A 15,151-nucleotide genomic window follows, 5' to 3' on the forward strand; every position below is an offset into this window, starting at 1 on the left:
TTTATCATTCATGTTTTGTAATGTGTTTCTAACGTTGTACATTGCCTTGAGATATTTTGATAAAGGGTGGTATATAATTTGAATTATTATTATTATTATTGTTATGATTAGCCTATCTATCCTGCAACAAACTAGGATCCTGGCTTCCAACATCATGGGAAGCTAAGCTTCATTGTGGGTAACCAGGTCATTTCTTATTCACATCAGGGAAGGAGCCAAGAAGGTGTCATTGGGATGTGCACATGAGCATTGTTTTCATAACAAACCACAATAATGCAGTCATTGAAAAAGTGGGAAAATTAGCATAGCTTTGATTTCCAAGCTCTCTGGGTCAAAATAGCTGCAGCTGTCTCCTTCCAGATATGTCACTTCAGAATTTCAGAGTCATTCTCATAGTGAGTCATGAAGTAGAAAGTTTTCCTCCTTAGATTCCAATTAGTCAGTAAGCAAATTTAATCAATATATTGGCAGTATAGGTGGCACCTATGTGTACTTGTTTAAATGATTGTACCTGCATACCACAGTCAGTGAGCCCACGTCGAAGGAAAACTAGAATAAGGATGTTCCCTATATTTAGAACAGCACACACAAGATACTTAAAGTCCTGTTTCATGGATCAACTGCATGGGAAATGGCAGCAATTACAGACAGAAATTAAATGTTTTAACTGGCCCTAGGCACTAGGACGGGTTAATAAATAAGATAATTTCCACATCTTGGTTTTAGATCCTGTTTCTCTATGTAAGTTTGATAAGTGGCACTTGAATGTGAAATGAAAGCTATGCTTTTTAGGTGGTAGTGGCTCTAGTAGAAGAGCTTTCTTCAATTAATTTGAATTGTTTTTTTCAGGCAGTTCAGCAAGACTATGGAGGAACTAGTTCATGATCTGGTCTCGGCACTGGAGGAAAGTTCGGAGCAAGCAAGAGGAGGCTTCGCAGATACGGGAGACCATTCTCGCAGTGTCTCTTGTCTTCTAAAACGCCAGGCCCGAAAGCGAAGGGGGAGGAAAAGACGTTCATTTAACAGCCATCACCCCTGGGAGACAGGCCACTGCTTAAGTGAAGGCTCTGATTCCAGCCTTGAGGAACCAAACAAGGATTATAGAGAAAACCATGCCAATAACAAGAAAGACCATAGCGACTCTGATGACCAGTTGTTACTTGCAAAACGCAGGCCGACGTCAAATTTAAATAACCTCAGGGGCAAAAGGCCTCTATGGCATGAACCTGATTTAGCAGTTGACAATCTAGGAAATAGGACTCTGCGTAGGAGGCGAAAGGTGAAACGAATGGCAGTGGATCTACCTTCAGAAGTAACAAACACGCTGACCTTACCGCAGCAGCAGGATAACATTAAGGATCAGGAAATGGACAATGACAACAGATCTTGCCAACATCAAGAACTAACCAAGAGCAAAGTTAAAAAAAGGAAACTAGCAACAAGTCGGCAAGGACCAGACATTTTGGATGAAGGAGTGGTCATTGAGAATGATGAAATCAACCAGACAAGCAAGGATAAGATGGAATATGAGGAGCAAAAGGGCTCAGATGAAAACATGAGTGACAGGTTACTTTTAAGATTTCATTTCATTGCAAGTTTTTTATTTTCAGTTTGGCATTTGATACATGTTTATCGCTTAGTATTTTTTCTGTGTTTCATGATGAAAACATAATGTAGCATACTACGAAAGTGTGTACAGTTTAAAATAGTTTCAAGGCTTCCTGCTACTGTACTATATTAGAGCTCTTATTGTCAGAATTCTAATTATGGAATAGTTTTACTGTCTTCCAAGTGTTTTTATTCATACCACCATATGCATAACTGTTGCATTTTATCTAAAAATATATGGGTGCTCTGAAGGTCAAGGGCAGTGCAATGCTGTGCACATTTACTCATAAGTAAATCAGAGTTCAGGGACAGTTGCTCTCAAACAAGTGTGTGCATAGGCTTGCTAGCCTTACTAACTTCAGTCATTATGATATTTTTTTTTACTGTGTTTCATGAGTTGTGAACACTCATATTAAAAGTGAACACTCATATTTTCAGTAGTTAGAATGAGCAAATAATAATTACAGGAAAATATGCAAATTTAGATAAGTAATGTACATTGTAAAAATTGTAGATGGGTAAAAATTCAGTTTTTTCCTTTTGCAGAACACTTTTTTGCACAATATTGATAGTTTTAAACACAAAATCCTCTTTTTCTCTCTCAGATAGGACGTTTTGCAAAATCAGATAAACATTTAGAATCTAGGGAAGTAATTTTAAAACTAATTTGATCCCTTGGTGCCACAAGGTCTTGGGAAACATGTTGAAATGTTCTTCCCTTCTAATTTCCACTTACACAACATTGGATGGCAAGTTCTAGGTCGTGTGTTTTGTTTTTGTGGTGGTTTATTTTGCCCTTCTACTCTGCCCCCTTTGTAAGCACTAACTCCATTCTGCATTCATGGTTACACTTGGTTAAGACAAAATGAGTAATCTTAGTACCCAGCCATACAGGTTGCCACTCTGCTCCTAGGTGAAGATACTGTAGGGTGCTCTTTTCCCCTTTCTTCTAGGAGGCCATAAGTTGTCCAAGAAGCCTACATTTTCAGGAGCTTTTGTATTTGCTGAAATTTCAGTAAACTAATTGTTTGGTGATGAGGCAGGGAATGGGGTTTAGTACATTATTGGTACTCAATAAATATGAATTACAGTCTGGAAAACAGAGAGTCATGCAATGGTCAAATATTGTCAAGGAAGTAGGTTTATAATTTGTCTACACTTATTGGTAGCTGACCTCCCTTAGGGACAAGGTGCCGGGTGGCATGATAAAATCTAAATATTATAATTTACCATTTGTATTTTACATTTTTGTTTCATATTTCTTGTTAACCTGCCTATTGCTCCAGTATCAGTATCAGTACCAGTTGTTGAAGAACACAAGCAGGAAAGTGCCTTTGCCCTTAAATCCTACTAGTGGGCTTCCCAGAGGGCCACTATATGACCACTGTGAGAATGAATGAAGAAGGACTAGATGGGTCTAGGTCTCAACCAGCAGGACTCTTTATAGGTTCTCAGTATATTAATACTTGATATACATTATAGTCCCCTTCCCTTCAACTGCTAGTTTGCCCTGCTGAATGTTTATACAGAGAGTACAGACCTCCGATTCAATGTATTTAATGGAGAAAGTATTACCAAATTCTGCTAGATGTTACAGTTAACTGAATGTTTTTGAAGCAGGGCTTTCTCATTGAGTAGCTGGTTTTATTTATTTGTTAAGAGATTTCTATACTCTTAGAGTGGTTTACATAAAAATAATTTAAAACACAGTAAGCAACAATGTTAAATTAATAAATAACATAAATAGCAGTATCATAAATATAACTTAGCCCATCAGCTTCTAAAAGCTTGACAAAAAAGGTGTGTTTTTGCCTGGCATCTAAAAGACTGAAAAGTTGGGACAAGCCTCACTTCATTGGAGAGGTTATTCCACAGACACAGAGCTACCACCAAAAAGACTTTTCCTCCGCTCCCCACACTATTCGCCAGAAGAACCTCTTTGACTGATCTTAATGCACATCCATTTTAATATGGCAGAAGATGTTCTGTCTTCTATCTGGATCCCAGACCATGCATGGTTCTAAATGTCAGCATAAGAACTTTGAATTGGGCCTCGAAGATGACTGTCAAACCAATGCAGCTGTTTTAGAATAGGAGTTATATGCTGCCTCTATTAATTCCCTGGCTGCCACATTCTTCATTACTTCTGGATCATCTTTAAAGGCAGCCCCATGCAAAGCACATTACAGTAGCCTATCCTGGAAGTTACCAGAGCATGGAGAACTGTAGGTAGTCTAACCCTGTTTAGAAAAATGTCAGCATTCCTCATAGCTGTCAACTTACAGATTTGAAAATAAGGGACCAGCAGCCTTGAAAATAAGGGACCAGCAGCCAAAATAAGGGACCTGCAGCCTCACCTGTTCCAGGCATTCCAGTCTTCCTGTCCTCCTGCAGTCTGGTCAAACTCATGCTAGTAACTTCGAGAACACTGTCCAACCAACTTTGTAACCAGAGGTTCAACTGAATAGAATCTGAATCACATGCACCACAAGGCCTATGCAGCCTCAACTTAAGATGGTTCCCCGGCCTGGCTTTGCACTGCAAAGTTTGCAGCAGCACGTGCAACAAAATGGCATCCAGCATTCAAAAACCTCCTCAGCTTGCATTAACTAGCCACACACAAGGCATGCAAGCTCCACCCCCCACTCATTCTTAGACTTCTTATTGGGTGAGCAACACAGCCAAGCAACACAGTTGGCCGGCAGGAAGGGAGGGAGAGGAGCTGCTTCCTTTGAAATTTAAGGGACATCATTTAAGGGACATTTAAGGGACATCCATCAATAAGGGACAGCAGCGGGGCATGGTGCTGGAATAAGGGACTGTCCCTTCAAATAAGGGACACTTGACAGCTATGATTCCTAGCCACTGAGTACACCTGGGTCTAAAATGACAGTGATGGTTATAAGAGCACCACCAACTCTTTAAAAACAAAACAAAAACCAGAAAAACCCTACAAACCTGCTTTTTCAAGGAGAGGGCAGCCCCATCCAGATCTGGATGTTCGCCAAATTCCATATCTGGGATGCACTCAACTACAGAACCTTTGTCTTATCTAGATTCAGCTATAGGTTAACATCTGCTGCCTCAATTACACACAGAAAGCAGAGAGTCAGTTCCACTGTTACAACATGGGTCCTGTGATCCCATCGCCCTATGCTTAACAAGGAAAACTGTTGTATTTGCTTCCGTGAAGCTTTTAAATGCTCAAGGACAACCACAAATAGAGAACATTGCATTGGTCAATCCTCGAGGATTATGAAAGTGGCGTGGGGTTAGTCCTTTTCTGCATATGAGTGGAGTCAGTAGACTGGAAGAAACCACGATTCATAGCTGCTCACAGCTGCCACCTAATTGCAAGTTGAAAATGTTTGAAAACTGCCTTCGCAGCAAATTTTTACATGGCTTCTTCCATGATGCTCATAGTTGCAAATACACATCTGTGCATAAACATTTTTTAACATGGATAGTCAAGACGTTTGAATGACGCATATGAAACAGCTGTCAGCTGGAAGTTAACATTTCTTTTTGCCATTAGAATCACATTGATCCTGGGGGCGGGGGGGGGATCTTCAGGGTGACATTTACTTTATTTTAATAGGTTGTTGTAGTGTAAACGTTTGTTCTTCCTCTAAATAATAGAATTCCGGTGAATCTCTTTATGCAGTGCATCTTTCAGAATATTTGTAAATGTTGAAAAAAAGTCTTGCCCCTTGTGTTTCATGTGTTGAAGAACAGATCAGAATGGTTTTGCCTGAGATCCCACCACCACCGCTTTTATTTTATTTTTTAACTGAGCAGCGGTATTTGGGATCAAGCTGAATTGCACAGCATAAGAAAGGAGCAGTGAGCATTTGATGGAAACAGATAATAAAATGCATCAATTGTGTCAGCACCTCATTGCAGTCACATCTGGCTTACTGTCAGGGTCCCATTAGATTCCTGTGGTTTTATGTGCCAAAAATAATGTTCTGTAGTTAATGGAACTGGGATATTTGCAGTTTGATATTTTTTTTAAAAAAAAATTGTCTTATTTTCTTTTAGATTTTGTGAAGGCTTAAGTTTCATCTGAGTGCAATCTTGTCTCTTTAAAATTTTATGACTGAGATATCAATTGCACTTTTGATCTGTTTCTTTCTCTCTGTTATTACAGTGAATCCAGCAGCCTGAGCAGTAGTGATGCTGGTTTGTTTACCAATGATGAGGGAAGACAAGGTACTGAAACAGCGCAATTTTTTTGTTTTTGAAATTGGATCAGATTCAGTTCTGTAAAACACTGAACATTATTTCACAATTGGTTGGTTTATATCCCAGTATTTTAAATCTTCATGTAGGAAGTTTGGGGTTTAGTTCTTGCAGATTTTAAAAACGTAAAACTATTTATCAATTTAATAGTGCAATCTCTCCAATTTTAGACATTAATCCTGTGAATGAACTGTGATTTTCTTATCACATTTTGTGTAAAGCAAAACTGATTGTGGAGGCGTGACTTTTTTGAGGCATCTTATAACAATTGTTATGTCCTGCTTTCTTATTCTCTTCTATTAGGCACGTTGCTATGGCAGCATACACAGTTCAGGATAAGGGTTCAAATGCCTATATAAGGGCATGATTGATCCTCTGTTATTGGGGATTGGTCCTGGTTGCACCACCATCACAGCTGCTGAAGCTGGTACTACTGCACATACAACTTTCAACTCTCATATATGTCACCACTACATAAGGCGCTAGTGTGCCCCATGTATTTAGGGCTAGTCATTTTGACTGGTCAAAGAATTGTCAAACATTTTAAATCATGAATTTGTTAAAACTGTTGAGAGGGTGAAGTACGTTAAAAATAATAATAAATGTGTTGATTAACTCTTCTGAAGTAAAATATTCCAATCAATTTGGGAGAGGTCATAACTTGGTGGACATGCAGAAGGTTCCAGGTTCTATGCCCTCCATCTCTGGCTAAGAAACTCAGGTATCAGGAATCAGTTCCCCTTCATCAGAGTAGGCAGAATGAGGCTAGGTAGGCAACTTCATATGTTTAATTGTATGTCGCCAATAGTCAAGAAATCAAGTTGTTCTTTGGGGCTTTTATTTGGACTCCCAAGTACAGGCCAAACAATTCCAAATAATTCCAAATTTTGTTCAAAGTGAAATTAAATTTTAAAAATGTATATAGTAATTATTTAACAAGCTGGTTTTTAAATATTGTCATTCAGCATAATGGGGTACCTTCTCCTAAATCAGGCATAGGCATACTCAGCCCTCCAGATGTTTTGGGATTACAACTCGCATCATCCCTGACCACTGGTCCTGTTGGCTAGGGATTATGGGAGTTGTAGTCCCAAAACATCTGGAGGGCCGAGTTTGCCTATGGCTGCCCTAAATGTACTCATGGTTTCGCAGACACATAGCAGAACTAAGGAGCAGAGCCCTTATTCTTGCTTTTCCTGTTTGAAAACGTTATATTACAACTGAAATTACTGACTGAATGAAGGGCATTCTTGGGTTCATGAGATATTTGACTGATATTTAGTGTCCCAATCCTAGCATGTATAGGGTGACACTTGCACTGGCATAAGGTAAACCATTCTTGTTGCCACAATAAGGCAAAAAGGTTAAAACCTATTGTTTTCAGGAAGTTGATACAGTGTACGTTTTGAATGTTCTTGAAACGGAACACAGTAAAGGAACATTTGCATTGTTTCCTGTATTAAACATTCCATGCAAAATTCTTTCAGAATGTATAAAAAATATGATTTCATATCTTTGAAAAGTGTGATTTGGGGAATGAGCAACATTACATAAAAAACTGTTTCTGAACTACAGGCCTGATATAAATGTTGCATTCTATTTTTATAGAAGCATTTGGGAATTTGTTAGTCCAGTTTAAAAAGCCTTACTTAGCAGTTGAAATGCAGCAACTCTCTTATTTCACACAACAGAATACAGGATATGTCCGCATCTTAAACTATTTATTTCCCATGGGCTAAAGGGCCAAATCCCAAGTGTGGTCTCCTTGATCTAGGAATACTATGCTGAAGTAAGTAATTGGGATTTGTGTCTTTAGTTAGGGTCAGTGAAGATGTAGTATTGGTCAGTCTATTGAACTGTGGTTAAGAGACTGTGAGTTCCCTTTCTGATCCCCTCTTTTCCGTTCTTGAGTGTGAATGTTAACCACTATTTCCTCTTAACCCTTAATCATTAGAAAATGGAGTGTATCAGTTCAATTTTGGGGTCAGATGCTGGAAAGCTATGCAAATAAAGTAACTGGTGAAAACCATGACACCACTTGCAAGCAAAAAATAAAAAAATCATGCCTTGATTGAGAACTTTCCTTTTCCAGCAAAACAATACAGTTGCACATAAGTCAGCTCTAAGTTGCTTGGATGTAAAGTGTTTTTGGGTTATTCTCATCAGCACATTCAGCAAATACCTTTCTGTGAAAAGGAAAAAGTGATCATCTGAAGGTCCTTGATTGAAAATTGCTATTATGTCTTGCCACCTGTTGATTAGGATTCAGGCTGTTTGCTAACATTTGCATATGCAGTAGGGACCCAGAGTTTTGTGCTGTACTCAAAGTAGACCCATTGAAATCAGTTGGCTTAAGTTAGTTAGTCCATTGATTTCATATGACTTGGTTGGATGCAACCTTTGGTGACCCCAAACGTTGAATTAGTAGTGTATACTGCATTAAGTGATAGCTATAGTTGTTTATTTAAATAAAAAAACAGATTTAGAAAACTCAGGTTCGTAAAAGCCTTCTATAAACTTCTAATATACAGGAAAGTGAGTAGTTTATTATGAACATAGTTAAATACTACATAATAAGTTTTGCTCAGAGTAGACCCATTGAAATCAATGAACATAGATAAGTTGCATACCACTCAGTTTGTTTTGTTGTTTGTGCTCCTTTTTTCACAAGAAATGGAAGGAGCAAGTTGTTGGCTAAACATCTATAGAACATGAAGAGTAATTAAAGAATTTAAACACCATTTTGTGGGGTACTACAATCTGTAGCTTGTTATGTGTATGGCTTTCCAGTTTTCTGAATCAACCCAATAGAGAGAATTGCCTACCCACAGAGCAGTAGAAAGGAAAACATAATTTTGTTGCTATATGTAGTGCAGAATGGGGCTGAAACACCACATGGAAATTCATGCCTGTTCAAGGTTGAGTAATACCTAAAGCATAGTGGTGGAAGACAAAGGTTCTGTATTTCCACAGTGTTGTTGGGGTACATTTGATCCTCCCCCCCCCCCCCCCGTTTACAGATGCTTAAACAGGATTTGAATATCCCTAATGGGGAAACTTCCTGCTCTGCTCTTCTGTTACATATCTGGTTGACCAAGTGTACCCTTCTATCAGTAATTCACTGTTTAACCTTCAATAGTACATGGAGGGGCAACGGATTTGGAGTGCTCTAAATCACACTGTTCCAGCCAGCCATTCCCTATGTTCTCCATTTCCCCACTTCTCTGTTTTTCTTGTGTCCCCCTCCCCCAACAGCAAGCAGGATTCGATCACAAGAGCTCTTTCCCCTATTGTGGTTTCTAGACTGCTTTGGACCCCTCCTCCTTTTAAAATCTTTTTTTATCTAAATGGTTTTCTTTCTTTTTGGTACTTCCACACCAGCTGATACCTCCCTCTCATGTGTGTAAGGTGCTGTTTGTTCTACATAAGAAACAACACTTGGAGAATGAGTTTGCTGTTGGTGTATAGACTGTTGTACACTACTGTTCTCTCTTCTGGTGATTTGTTAAAGGCTAGGGTCATGGGCATCTTTACCTAGAATTAAGTCTGGAGGACTAAGTCTTGGAATCACTGCAGACAATCTCAAGGGCAAGGCTGGGTCAGACTAAGGTAAATACTACAGTTTAATTCTGACCTTTGCTCAGAATAGTATTGGGGCTTTGGGTTGCCTTTGCTAGCATGTATTAGTCTTAGTCTAAACAGTACAGTATTCATTAGTATACTCTGTTGCTCTGGATTATCTGCCTAACCGTCAAATTATTTGGATTACACTCCTTATTTGAAAGGCAGCGTGAACAATTTTCAAGCATGAGAATATTTCCAACTTATTATGAAACAATGATATCAGCCAATTTCTGCTGATCATTCTTAAAAGTTTGTGTAATAAATACCTAGTTCAGCCTCCATCAAAATGGTGCCCTCCAGGTGTTTTGGACTATAGCTCCCATGAGGCTCAGCCGGTACCAGCTGAGGCAAATGGGAATTGTAGTCCAACACATCTGGAGAGCACCAGATGGGAAGGCTAGTCTAGTACCAACAATTTGCTGATTGCTGTGCCATCTCCTTTATTTGGTGCCTAAGTATTTAACAGTTCAAAACTGTTCATAATGCAGGACAATTCATCCTCAGCTTCCTTGACTTCCTTGAGATATCAAATTCAAGCACTGATATCTTTATGTGAAACCTACCTTACACCATGGCTTAGATTTAAAGGAAGAGGATCAGAGTGCACCTGAATTACTGTTCTCTTCTCTTGGTGTGCTTGAGCAAAGCTTGTGTAGGTATCTTGCCTGGCAGCTGTGTCCCTCCTCTTGTGTGCATCCTTCTCACATGTTGTATGCATGTTTCCTTCCATCACCTAAGTTCACAGTCACAGTCACATATATATTTGTTTCCATTTGATTGATTTTCTCAAACGTTAATAAACATTTTTTTAAAAAAAGAGCATCACAAGACTTTCAAGCTCTATAGGACATCCCTTTAATCACGATAGACAGGCTAACACTCCTTTCTATCACAGTGACCTGAGGACAACCTGTTGCCATCATCCAGGTAACTTAGCCACTCTACAGTAGGCTGCAGATCCATAATGTCCTTTCTGACATCACAAACCAGTTGTACTTCAGCAGCCATCATTCCTATGCACAAAGTAAAGCATGACCCCGATAAAATCAAAGTGACATGAGCATAGATGCATACAAGAGTTTCAGATGTTGATTTAGCAAAGTGCATAATTTTGTTTTACTTTTGGTTTTTTTAGTTTCTAAGAGTCATTAAAATATCCCTGGACTCTTGATGTTTCCTGTGGTACTGTCATCTTTCATTTAAAAACAACTTTTTCAAAACTTATTTCTTAATGAACTTAATCAGATTAATTTGATTTGGTCACATCTGTTCATGATTGTTTCCCCCATTTATATACCATACAAATCATGAAATTAAGCTAATTATATACCATTATCAACTGCAAAGAACTGTTTTCACAGTTTTATTCTCTTTAATTCCCTGCAGGAGATTAAGGCTTGTTTTTGTTAGTGTTGGGAATGCAGTAACTTAAATGGATTTCCCTGCCGTTATCACCAAAAGATTAGCTAGTTTATTATTTTTCACATTTCTAAATTGGTTCTAAAACATTGGATTTTATACCCCTTTTTTGGTGGCAGTACTTGTCATGCTAGTAAATGGCATGTTCGAAGAACTACAGTAACAACTATAGCAGGCTTCTTTAACCTCGGCCCTCCAAATGTTTTGAGACAACAATTCCCCTCATCCCTGACCACTGAGGAAGCCTGAACTATAGCATAGCAATGAAGGAGATACTGATTCTCATTAGGATTGGGCTTCTTTGGATAATAAACCTCAATCTCTCTTTTCTTAATGTAAGGTGTTTGTTATCACAGGTGACGATGAGCAGAGTGACTGGTTCCATGAAAGTGAACCCGGAGGTGCCTGTGGGATCACTGGGATCATTCCCTGGTGGGAAAAAGAAGACTCTGCAGAACTGGAAAAAGAGTTGCCTGATCCAGTCTTTGAAAGTATCTTAACAGGCAGTTTTCCTCTGATGTCCCACTCAGGCAAGAGAGGTCAGCAACGTTTTAAGTGGTCAAATTATACATTTTGAAATTGTTACCCTTAAGAGATGACACTGGGTTGTTAAGGGCACTAGGGGTTGTGGTCAGAATGTCTTACCTGTGTGTTTGTTTTTATGCAACCTAAAGCTTTAAAGATTAATTTCTAGCTGGAGGATTGTAATTGCTGGAAAAGTGGCCATTTCCGCTTAGTAGCTTCTTTGTAATTCTCAGGCTAACTCACAAATGTATCATTTTAAAGGCATTTTGGTGATCATAAAAATTATCTATGGCTGTATGCATGCTAGCTTTTCCAAGATTCGCAGGTGGTGCGAACTACATTGCTCATGTTCTGTCTCTATTTTTCCTCATCATGGTGTTCCATGATAGTTTTGCAGATTTTGATGCTCTTCAGTCCGTAATGGGGGAAAACTAAAAACACTCCAAACAATACAATGAACAGTATGAGCTTTTCATATTTTGGAGTTACTTTTTTGTGTGTATCTGTTGGATGCCATCATTTGCATCCTGCCCTTTACCTGCAAAATACATACATTTTTAATAAAATAAAAAATTGTAGTGACTTATTCAGTACTTTGTGAGCGTAAAGGATAACAGGTGTAATACCAACAAACAGCCATTAAAATATCTCAGACAAGGAGACGGGATCTTCATTTCTTGGATTCTCCCTTGACGATTGCAAATGTATTAGTGTTGTGCACATTTAAGCTGAGCTGAAATTTTGTTTTCTAGATTTCCAGACAAGGTTTAGTCACCTTCATGGAATGCCAGCAAGGAACATCAAAAAGGCTGCTGGGAATCTGACCACAATGGTAGGCTGGTTCCCATCATTTACAATGAACTGCATTTCCTCAATAAATTGCAACATTTTAAAAATAACTACTGGTTGTGCATATGTGAAAATCATTTTCTTACAGGGTGCAAATCAAGGGGTGAGACTTCGTTCTTCTGATATTTTTAATAGTTGGGCTCTCCTTTCAGAACGGTATCAGTTTGTTGAACACAACTTGAAGGTCAAACTGACAGCATTAAGTATAGTCTAGAGAAGCTCTCTGTGTTAAACTGATCTGCTTCTCTTTTAATTCTGGAAACACTTCCTTAAATATTTTACCTCAAAGTCATTATTGATATAATATGTAGAAATTGGTTTAAGAAGTTTATACAGTGCCTGGATTACTAGATCAATAGATAAATTTAGAGCAACTTGATATCCTGTAGTGCCATTGTTAATAAAATAACTCTGCTGTACTGGAATCTGAGAATCCTTCTCAGAAGGTGGTAATGTAAGCCAAAAACAGAATACATGACATTTAACCTTACCGCATTCATTTGAAATTTTAGGATATAACTAATACCTGATAATCCTGGATCTCTACCTGCTTGCTTGCTTAATAAATGTACAAACGTGTAAAAAAAGAAAAGAAAGGAACTGTGGATACCATTGTGGATAGCAGAGGGAAATCTTAAAATTCTTTGTTCAGAAATAGCAGTTCTAAGCTGAATAATCTGCTTTAAAAACCTTGGCCTGTGAACTTTGCCTTTAGAGGTAATGAATCAGATGAATGGTGTCTAGTTGCTGGTTTCAGATCTCCCAATTTTTGTTTTTGGTTCACTGCTTGCTTGAGCATATCTGGGATTTGTAGCCCATTTTCTAGGCTTATTGCAATCTCACTCTGGTATTTTATAGAAGCTATTACAACTGATAGGTTAACTTCATGGTATTGATGATACATGGCTTAACCATGCTAAAAACTGCCTTCCCCCTCTAAATTGTAAAAGATGATTAAGTTTCAATTGATGGAGATATACTGTATCTCTGTGTGTACATATAATGAGAGTTGTTTTCTGGCACAATATCTCAGTTGTTAGAAACCCCTGTGGATGTTATAAAATTGTGCTTTAGAGAGAGAAATATTTTGGTGTTAAACAATTCCCAGAAAGCTGGGTATGTTTGTGTTGCGAAATGCTTGTCGAAGACACCAGCCATGGTGTCTTTTTGTTTTTTTGCTTTTACTGCTGATTCGGTTTGTGAATGTAAATATTTTTGTGTTGGTGATGTGCTTTTATTATTCTCTCTGAAAAATTTGTAGAGAAAAGATTTACTTGACAATTACTTTTATATCAAATACAGACTTTACAGAGGAAAGCCAATCACAAAGAATACTCTTCTTGGTGTGTGTGTGTAAATGTATTTGTTGCTTGATGTTACAAGTGTTTGGATTGCTGCAAATACAATAATTACCGTACTTTTCCATGTATAAGACTAGGTTTTTTTTGCTTTAAAATAAGGTTAAAAATCTGGAGGCATCTTATACACGGATAGTGCATATGCCCATTTTCTAAATTTGGGGTCCCCAAAAGTAGGGGGCGTCTTATACACAGAAAAATACGGCATATAGGAAAGATGAAATGGATACACCTATATTATTGGGCAATAATACACAACAGTATTGGGTACCATATTCCTGATTCACATGCAGCCTGACAGTCCATTCCCTCACCCACCTCCTTGCATTCACACATTTGCCTTGGCCTGTCAAGAGAGAACACATATGCTTATTTGTTATCAATGAGGAATTTTCAAAAGCAATCTCTAAATTGCTGGAATCCAATGACAAAAAAGGAAGGGAAAAAATGGAATACCTATGACATCTGGTAATGCAGAACAAGAAGTAATTACTACTATTAGAATGTTACACTGAAAGCAAAAGTGCTTTTAGAGAGATTAATTTCCAGAGCAAAGGAGAATACTGCAAATGCAACTCATTGAACAGAATTGGGATGATGACCTAATTCTTTCACTTTTAACGTAGATGAGTTTGTGATGTCTGTACAGGAACACTTGCTCAATACCTATGAAGGGAATAAAGGAGGGAAAAGACACACTTTCTGGTGAGGCATAATCTGAGTGCCATGCCAGGTTGCAAGATGTATATGCATTGCACATGCATACCTGATTGTACAGTTCTGCCCAGCTTATGGTACCCATATTGCTTAATAAAATTGTACTCCCAGAGATATTTTAAACTATGTACAATAGGCTAACTGCAAGAAACTGGAAAAGCTGTGGCTGAATAATGATCATTTTGGTTTCTGATAGAATTGGATGATTTGAATTGTAACAAAGCTGTTAGACATAAATTTATTATTGTTGTTATTATTATTATTATTGCTGCTGCTGCTGCTGCTACTACTAAGCAATACAAGGTAACTTGCAAAAATATCCACACAGTTAAAACAAGATAAAATCTAGCATAAAAAAATATTTCACAGTAACTTTCAGATAGGAGCAGAAAATTTTAAGTTGCAAGGCAATCCTGTGCCTGCTTACTCAAAACTAAGTCTCACTGATTTCAAGGGAACTTGCTCCTAGATGAGGTGATGCAGGATAGCAGCCTGGTACACTCACTTGTACATCCCAAAAAGCCACTTCTGTAGGTTGGGAAATGGCATGGTAAGTGTTGTGGAGGGGTGCAGCTGGAGGAGATTCCATGGCAATCAGATCTCCTACCTAGTATGAGGGAAAGTTAGACTGGTTCCTGTCAAGGGTGCTTGGGAGTTGTAGTCCAAAAACCCTGGGGGTCCAGCTGCTTTGAACTACAACTCCCATCATCCCTAGCTAGCAGGACCAGTGGTCAGGGATGATGGAAATTGTAGTCCAGAAACAGCTGAAGACCCAAGATTGGGAACCTCTGCTGTAGATAAGCTATGTC

General features: G+C 38.4%; 1 protein-coding gene across 7 annotated transcripts in view; it reads left to right on the plus strand.

Moving 5' to 3' along the window:
* The window catches only part of GPATCH2 (G-patch domain containing 2), a 101,772-nt gene that overhangs the window by 5,986 nt on the left and 80,635 nt on the right, over positions 1 to 15,151 (plus strand). For 6 of the 7 annotated variants that reach the window (XM_081000549.1, XM_081000551.1, XM_081000553.1 and 3 more), the window contains 4 exons: positions 850 to 1,566; positions 5,759 to 5,820; positions 11,250 to 11,432; positions 12,171 to 12,250. In XM_081000549.1, the coding sequence (XP_080856675.1) occupies positions 850 to 1,566; positions 5,759 to 5,820; positions 11,250 to 11,432; positions 12,171 to 12,250 (1,042 nt within the window). Of the gene's footprint in view, positions 1 to 372; positions 396 to 849; positions 1,567 to 5,758; positions 5,821 to 11,249; positions 11,433 to 12,170; positions 12,251 to 15,151 lie in introns of those variants that run through there. The other variant, XM_081000555.1, reaches the window with a different exon arrangement.

The sequence above is a fragment of the Podarcis pityusensis genome, assembly GCF_964106645.2.
Source record: "Podarcis pityusensis genome assembly, chromosome: 3".
Classification (NCBI taxonomy): domain Eukaryota; kingdom Metazoa; phylum Chordata; class Lepidosauria; order Squamata; family Lacertidae; genus Podarcis; species Podarcis pityusensis.